At 33.9% G+C, this 9,373-nt stretch overlaps 1 protein-coding gene across 1 annotated transcript; it reads right to left on the bottom strand.

The window, feature by feature from the left end:
* Window positions 1-377: 377 nt before the first annotated feature.
* On the bottom strand, window positions 378-8,893 carry LOC143150708 (uncharacterized). Its single transcript, XM_076319153.1, has 4 exons — window positions 8,472-8,893; window positions 5,294-8,354; window positions 5,149-5,221; window positions 378-5,045 (listed from the first exon to the last, which is right to left on the bottom strand). Exons 1-4 carry the CDS (start codon window positions 8,518-8,520, stop codon window positions 4,713-4,715), a joined length of 3,516 nt encoding a protein of 1,171 aa, XP_076175268.1. The 5' UTR covers window positions 8,521-8,893; the 3' UTR covers window positions 378-4,712.
* Window positions 8,894-9,373: the final 480 nt, after the last annotated feature.

The raw sequence follows: 9,373 nt of genomic DNA, 5'->3' as shown, positions 1-9,373 counted from the left end.
CATCAAAACTAGTTTCTTTCATGCAGAAACGAATGAGGAAGATCATTAAAGGAGAAGGTGGACCAACTGATCATTAAAACTAAAAAGGTGGCAATCTTAATCATATTATATAGTAATAAAGTACGAAAACTTTTCTAAGATTAATATTGCCTATTTTACAGGTTAATCTAATTCTTTACAAAACAAATGAATGAAAACTTATTTTTATATACTACTTAGCAAGACACAGATAAACAAGACAATATAGAATTTTTTGTTCATACATGTTTCTGTTCGATACGCCATGTGAAAGTAAATAAAGTACAACGTACGAAAACTTGTTGGAGCAACTGTATATTTACTTTCCTTTACCGCCAATATTGTCCGGATAACAGGTATTCAGTTAATCAAGGTTATATTATATTTACCCTATTATAATAATTTCATTTCAAGGTGTTGCCCGTTTTTATAAATATAAGATAGACATCAATAGAGAATTGAATGTATTAGATTGCGGAATCTTTTGTCGACTCCCTTTAATTTCAGTAAGTACATCACGAAGTGTTAACATCAAATCCTCAGGTGTATCAACTTTCATCAAGCCCACTCTTCCTTTTAATGTTCTCCACAAATCAAAATTCAATGATCTTGTTAACCAAGACATTAGTCCTCCTCGACAGAATATCTCCTATTGTTTCTGACTTCAATTCATCTTGTAGAGAATACAAAAAAGAATGCAATTAATCACTTTGGTAAAAGGGAAGATCCAAATGTCTCACTGTTACATATTTCTGTCCATGCATTACACTTTTGTCGATACGTCCTTTCTCGAACACTATGTGGATTTTCATGTGTCCATTGATAGTCGTTACATGTATTAGAAATATCTTCTTCAGTCAAAAATTATTATTTTCAAGGATTGCGCGCACTTACCGTTCACAAAATTCAAATCTCTTATCATAATCAATTGGCAAAAGTTCCTCTACCGCTATGTAGATTTGGATATTCCTCATTAACATATATAAAAAATACCTTAAAATCCTTCGAATGCAATTTTCATCGCGCATGTGTAAAAAGATATTGTTGTTGTTGTTTTACATTGTGAAACTTATACAATGAAAAATACCGCTCCCGCGTAATCGTTTATAAATTTTAAACATTGAACGATGTCGCGGATCTATTCTTCTGCGAAAGAATCTTCGTCAATAATTATAAATGAAATACATGTGAGCATATTATCGATCCGAAAAATGTCACGGCATGTTGATGCGAAATTATACAACTCAATGATTATTATTAGTGTTAATACGAATCGCATTTTCTATCTATAACGATCTGAATCAATAAATACCGCCGACTTGTTCGTATGCTACATCGAGATGAAAATCAGTCCGTTGTTATTTAATATTCTCGTATAACTTTTTAATAAATCCTTTGATTTGGACGTTTCAGTCTATGTTTATACGAAACTTTCCTCCTACTTTTTTCTCGTCGTAATATGTTGACATCATTTTGTACACTCTGTACAATGAGTTCTTGGAATTATTAATATTCCGACGCGTGTCGGAATGACTTACGCTTGTTCGTAAAACCCGTTTACGTGCAATTACAATCAAATATAAAATTTATTTTAAAAGAAGTATGAAAAAATACCGTTTCAAACTACACAAATACAAATTAACCGTTTTTAAGGTTTTCAGGTTCAGAATTTCGTCCAGAATTGACTGCAGCATGCATTTGCACGAAGCTTAGTCACTTGCGTCCTCATCACGAACTTTTAACTGTCGTGATAATGAAATTTCTCTAGCTAAATAAACAATCGTCTTTCAAACAATCAATACCATGGTACTCGATAGTTAGGCAACTTTGAGTCATCGTTAGAAGTTTAATATTTCCATTCATACAAACACACTCTCGAGCCTCAGGCAGATGAAATCCCTGTCATATATTGTTCTAAAATAAATTAACGGTGGACTCGCTATCTTCAGCGATCCTCGTAAACTCAAAATCGCTAACAAGTATTCCCGAAACCAAAACGAAAACCTCAAGGCCGATGTTTGTATTTATCATAAAGGTATACGATCCATTTTCTGAATTTTGCAGTACATAAAATAAATATCTTTACGATTAATTCGAAGTACGCTTTCGAGGCCTGAATTCATTAAATTTTACTAATAGCTGCAAGCAATTTTTAATTTCTTTAATTATAATGCATCATTCCAAAATCTGGAAAAATTGAGAATTGATAGGCACAACGGGCAGCTTCTACTGTATAAGTATAAACATTGCCACTTGATAACTTCCACGAAGACTCAACTTTCTAAAACTTTTTTAATTTTTTAAAAAATAACTTTTTTGATCATTTTTCATAGAATAAAACAAAATTTCAAGCGTGAACTATAAATCATGTTTAGATCAATAGTTATCCTAATAATAGGAATAGGTGGCTAAATCTTTCTTGGAATGGTTTTCCTAAAACGCTTTTTCAAGTCATGTTTAGTTTGGTTTAGAAACACTTTTCTCGTGCCTATTCGGCTGTATTCTTTATCCAGTATTGTTATTGAGATACATAGTACCGGAAGTTAATCATCATAGATTTATAGAAAGCCTAAAAACTCTCGACAAAGCGTACATATAATAAATACTTGTTGATGGCAATCACACTGTTTATTTGTTAATTCTTCTGTACTAAGAAGCAAGTAGATTAGTTACAAAATATTTTCTGGAACGAAATTAATTTTGCAATATACCAAGCGTATTTGATGTTCTTATAAACGGGCACTTGCAGCTGATTATAAATTGTAATCCTATCTATTGTACTTGCAAAATTTCGGCTGGTTATAAAGAGATCATAGTGATTTGATACAACAATGGGCATTCAAATTGTAAGAATTATAAATAAAGAAAAACAATAACACACCCTTGCTTAATGTTCAATAACAGCAACTGAAAAACTGCTGCCAAAAATGTTTCCTTGTTTGTGAGAGAAGTGGACAATCGTTTGGTTCGTAATGCTTCTTATACTTTTAATGGACGCTTCAATTTCAAGCCCATTCTTGTTACACTTATAAATGAATTCTCCTAAAAATAAAAATTCGGAACTCGAATCTGTAACTTCGATTAATTTCCATGGTACGCATGGTGTGTAATATATGTAATGCATGCATTACTTTAATCACTTATATTTTTTAAATTATCGACTTATTGCAGCAAATATTTTGCCCACAGCAACTGGTAATCTACCATTTTGCAAAAGTAGATTAAAATCAAAGAGTGGACAATTCTGGCCCTTTTCTTTTCAGTTAAAGCTAACTGGGGGCCATCCCAACTTTTTTAACATTAAGCAAGTAATTACTGCATGTGCTTTTCTGTTTTACAGAGTGTTCCCGAACTGGTGGTACAACCCGAAAGAGAGTGATTCTATATGAAAAAAATAAGTCAAAAATGTAGAGTGGCACTTTTTTGTACAAGGCTCCATTTTCGAATAAATTGATATCAAAGATTCGTAGAGTACGCACACGCTGAACTGCATTATAGACAATATCATCACATTCCATTTCAAAAGTAATTTTATTTCAATTTGTATCCCGTAGTATCGAAAATAAAAAATTGGCATAAAAATTCGAATAGCACAATAACATTCTTTGGACGTAGGTATGAGTAAAATCATATGCAATTGTGCACGTCCTTGATGAATATTCAAAATCGATTTATTCAGAAATGAACCCCCAAATAAAAAACTGTCACTCTATGTTACATTTTCGATTTACTTTTTCACATAAATTCACTCCTTCCCATATTGTACCGCCAGTTCGAAAATATCCTGTATACCACATAAATATCGATTTCCAAACTGTGATATTTTTTTGTAAAAATTTGATCGTAACAAATAATTTTTTCAATAAGCTTGTATTCTATTCTATACATACCGTACATGGTTTGCACTCTTCTGCAAAACATTTCATAAAAAATTAAACATTATTGTATCGTTCAAACTTCGTTAATCAAAATCGAATTCTAACTTTTCGTAAAGTAATAATTCTGAACGCACTTTCTAACTTACATCGATTCATTCATTTATATCATATTCACATTCAAGATGAAAATTACATTTGGATGTTTTGCTGCTTCACTCATTTTACATATTCTAGAATATTAATTTTACGATCATAGAAAGAATAATATAATCACAAAATAAACACAATTTAGAATTTTGGCTAGGTTTGAAACGAAAAAATTATTATCGAATTATTTTATATAGTGACGTTTCACAATGTTTCAGTAAGAATATTTCGGTAAGAACTGGTATGTCATTGAGGAGTAGTACATATTGTCGTATCGTTGATCTCTTTGAAACACACATCATTGTAGATTTTTCTACGCATCGAGCTCTTTGGTGCAATATAAACCGTTGATTGTATCTCATAAAGGATGTGATAACGTGACGTATGGTCCCCAAGTTATTCTTAATAACTGATGCCTGTTAAGTTGCATTTGCTTTATTTTTGATTGTATTACTATTTCATTATAAACAGGAAATTTGTTAAGAAGAACTCGTTGCGTTCGATTTGACGAGACAAAGAGGAGACGCGTGGAGCATTTCTTTTCACCCAAATATCTTTTGTCATCCGTTGTCCGAATCTACATTGCAGTTATAAATTTAATGCAAGTACACCCCATATCAATGATGTAACGACGACATTACCAATTATAATATCCATATCGTTCTGCAATTATCGCATCGTTGTGTAAGGATAATTAGGACATAACGGCAACACAAGATCATCCATATTTGGTAAAACAACCAGCTTTTCGAATTCTCTAAGCAATTTAGCCTCTATCCATTTGGTTACATAAACAAAGTTAACTGTTCTCTCGCCAACTGCGGGTTTTACAGTAAGAGATACTTTCGGAACAGGTTTGAAACCGTACCACAAACGATCGGACGGTGCCGGTGGAATGTTTAAGGAAAGGCAACCTTCTATACTGGAGATGGTAACCATTAATCGGATCTCCGTATTTGAAACACCTTCCATGGCTCTTCGAACATAAGAGAACTCGGTTGCCTAGTTAAATTGGAAAAATATGAAAAGACAAATATTTAGATGACAAATATAATTCTATGATACTTTATTCTAAAACAACGCGTTAGAAACAAAGTATACTTACATGTTGAAAATATTTATTTGCAGCTATTCTGTCGACCATACTGAGAAACTTCTTTCCAGACGATTGCACGGGACTGCAAAGAAAGATGAAAGAACAATTCAGCGTAAATGATACCGGACGGTAGAATAATTCTGTTACTGCTTACGTTGTTTCTTTAGTTGTGTTACAAAATTGAATCGTAGAAGTATCCTCGTCCTCTGTAGATGTTTCTGGCGTGTCTTCTATATCACTGTCAAAAATTGGTGATCTTGTCATCAATTCCTGCTTTTGCGTAGAAATTATGACGCTACCACGAGTGTTACTAGTAGGAACTGATCCAGATCTTGTCAATTTCATCAAATTTAGTTTTGTTTCAACAGTCATAGTCAATGATCCTTTGTATGATACATCTAAATCAAACCAAAGACCTCTATCATTCGTCACTGGCTTTGTTATATTGCGAATAATAGGTGCTCCTTGACCAATTGTTACTTCCGAAACTAAAAGGCACTCCATAAAGTACGGTAGTTTTATACTAGATAATTTGCGTTGTATTTTGTCCTGTATAAGATTTATAGTTTCTGGACACTTATGTATATCAAACAGTACACGAGCTATTAAACAATTAATCCAAAGCATATTGTCAGTATACAGAGGAAACGTATCTTTCGAATCCGAAGAACCAACATCCAAATATTTTGCCATGTAAGCATTATAGTTAAGCTCAGGTAAGCTCTCGAATGAGTTATTAGCTGAAACAAAAGTTTTCGACTCCGCAATAACGGTTCGCTGTGATGTTGATGTATTAGATGTGAATAATGTATCGGTTGCAAATAATAATGTATCTTGCTTTTTAACACATCGAGATGTGGCTGAAACTAAACGTCTATACCAATCTTCTTTTTCACGATCAGCCCTGGCAAAAACAAAAATTTTTACTTCATCTTTTCGTTTGCGATTATTTGAACGCTTTTTAAAAGGCTTTTTCCTCTGTTTTTTAAATTGTAATACTCCATCGTCTATGGTCTCCCATTTTTCCTTTCCCTCCTTTACTTCTTGTTGCTGCATTTCCTCCTTTCCAACCACCTTCTTTGCTTTTATCTCCTCACCATTATCATCGTCCTCCCGATCGTCGTCATTGTTATCGTTCTCATCCTTGTCCTCGTCCTCGTCCTCGTCCTCGTCCTCGTCCTCGTCCCCGTCCTCGTCCTCGTCCTCGTCCTCGTCCTCGTCCTCATCCTCTTCCTCTTCCTCTTCCTCTACCTCTACCTCTTCCTCTTCCTCTTCCTCCTCCTCCTCTTCCTCCTCTTCCTCCTCCTCCTCCTCCTCACCCTCACCATTCTCCTCTTCTTCTTCTTCTCTCTCTGCTTTTGCTTCTATCTCTTCCTCTTCTTCTTCCTCTTGCTTTTCCTCTTCCTTCTCTTCATGGTCACGTTTTTTACTCTCCTTACTTTCTGCTTTTATTTTATTCTCTTTTTCTATATTAGATCGATTTTCAATCCTTGTCTCCATTAGTATCGCTCGTCGCTTCTTATCGATGTAACGGTAGTTGCTACAATCTTTCTTTGTGTTCCTTTTTGCATCCTTCCTGTCACATTTTCTTTTCTCTTCCTCTATACACGATTCCTTTATTACCCTATCTTCTGAAAACCGTCTATCATATTCCATATATTCACTGTTACCAATATTATCATTTTTGGGGTTGTAATTGTAATTTTTACCATCATTGTCATCTTCAGCAGTATCTTCCACTTCCTCTTGTCCCTTAATCAGTTCTTCTCCCTCTGGATCGACGAGCTTTTCATGATTGTTTCTTGCTTCTTCCTGTTTAGCTATACATTTTTTATTAGACTTAGATTTTGTTTGTTTATAATCATTCATCGAACATTCATCGTTAATCGAACTTTTCAAATTTACATTACAAATTAAGGCTGCCTTTCTGAGAGTTATGCAAATTGGATACTTTTTACTCCATCTTCTCCTTTTAGTGAGTCCACACGGAAGAAGCTCTATCTTTGCTCCATTCAAATCATACACTCTCCTTTTAATAAATTTCAACTTATGTTTTGACTCATCCCAAACAGCTTTCTTTGGTATTTTCATTCTAGTTTCCATTATCCGTAAAATGTTTCCTTCTAGTCTGAAGAAAACGGATTTTGTGCGCGCCACGTGATAATTACCCGGTTCATAATTGTAGGGTAGTTCATTTAACCAGCCTTGAAATCTTTCGATCACAGAATGTTCCTCTACTGCCGGAATCTCTAAAACAGGTATTATCATTGGTCTACAATCAAATTTTTCATCTGGTAAAGTTGTCAAAATTCTTTTGAACTTTGTTATCGTGTCATAAAATGTAATGGTCATAAAGACACCAATCATGAGTCCAAGCAAATACTCTGGTAATGGAGTAACATAATAAATACAAGATACTGCGATAAGAACAGCAACTGATCTGTATGTTGCTTGACAGATTAATTGTTTTACTAAGTGTAGAAGAAATGCTTTAATGTTTATTCGTTTTGGGGACACAGACGAATGTATATTAGATTGTTTTTTGACATTGGCATAGTTACTATTGTCGGGAGAATTTATCGTCAGTGAATCACTCTTTGAGTAGGGGACAATATCTTCGCCAACATCTTGAGAAAATTCAGAAGCTTCAATACCACTTTCTACACATTCTTCTTCTAAACTTTTATCCTTCAAGCCTGTCTTTACACCAGAAAATCCTACATATCTAACTGGATTGGTTTTGCTATGAATGGTAGTTGTATCTGGTTCATTTATGAGTCTGTCTTTTATTTTTTCATTAGATAAAGTAATACTTCCTTGATCTTCAGAATCACTGATGCTTGAATTTTCTGCACGAGAATGACAACGTTTCCTCTTGTCACTTTTTATTTCGGATAGCTTCTCTTCAAACGTCCTAGTTATTTTCCCTTTAATATCCGACAATACTTTCCATGGATCCCGAGATGGCGGTGTACCTTCAGGTATAAAGTTCTCTGTGCTAATAAGTCGACTTTCTGACTCAGTTTCAGAAATATTCACTTCATGTGTAGGTCTTTTCTCTGTGGATTTCGATGGAGAAGAGGTTACCTTCAATGAGAGCTTTTCAAATTCGGGAGTTAATCTTTGCTCTTCGTCCGAACTCGGATATATTTCTTCTAATTCGTCGTCGCTAGCATGATAATGGATTGCAGGAACAGAGGTTGCGATAGGTTTACCTTACAGAAGAAAAAAGAAATCAATTGAATGTCCTATGTCACTAACAAACCATGATTGAATAGCAAGAATGGACATACAATTATCGAATCTTACCTGTATTTCTATGCTCGTCTCACCTTTTATCATGGCTAATGTCACTTTTCTCGGACTATGCTTGCTATCCATGACTGCGAAATGTCTGTTTCAATAATCCATCAATGTGCGAATATTCTTAGACGAATATATCGACAAACCTCGAATCTGATTTTACGGTTTGTTATTGGAACCATTGCATAATTTTGCATCAAACCTATTTCAAAGTGTTACGATCAACAACGACCATCGGATAAACTTCTTCACCTTCATTCACGATGTCCAATCTGTATATTATCTTTTCATGTGTACCCACATGACTTTGTCGACACGACGTTTGAGATCGACATATATATGTACATACTTTTCATGAGTCGATGAAGTGGATCCAAACAAAACCACGTGACTACGGCAGGTCTAGGTGGCAAATCTAGTCTTCGAATACGATTGTTACAAATGCAACAGAATTTTTTACTTTGCTTGTCACGTAAATCGAGTATGTTTTCGTCTGACTCACGATTACCAGCTTACCGCGAGACTTAGCGATAACATATAATCTGTAGGCAAAAATCTGTTTATTTGTTTTGATAAGATAAAAACATATTCAGATTATTTTCAAACAATGTCTTTTTATAGTAAAATAATGATTGTCGTTTGAGACATCGAGCTTCATTAAATGTAGTTTTATAAACACATAAACACATCTAATGTAATCTTGTTTTTCATGCAACTAGCATGTTGTAATTAGATAAAATTGTTGCTGAAAAAGTATTAGATTTGCATATAAATTATGCTATCAAAACATAAGATTTTGTGTACACCAGTCAAAGGCAAGAAGAAATGTAAAAAAAGTATGATAGAACATTTTTAAATATTACATTACAAATAATTTTCTAAATAAATTACTAATAGTTATATGTTTATATTATTTGTATAATAATTTGTC

Source organism: Ptiloglossa arizonensis, chromosome 8 (genome assembly GCF_051014685.1).
Source record: "Ptiloglossa arizonensis isolate GNS036 chromosome 8, iyPtiAriz1_principal, whole genome shotgun sequence".
In the NCBI taxonomy this organism is placed as follows: domain Eukaryota; kingdom Metazoa; phylum Arthropoda; class Insecta; order Hymenoptera; family Colletidae; genus Ptiloglossa; species Ptiloglossa arizonensis.
Note: the sequence above shows the minus strand (reverse complement) of the source record. Positions and strands in the feature narration are given on the sequence as shown.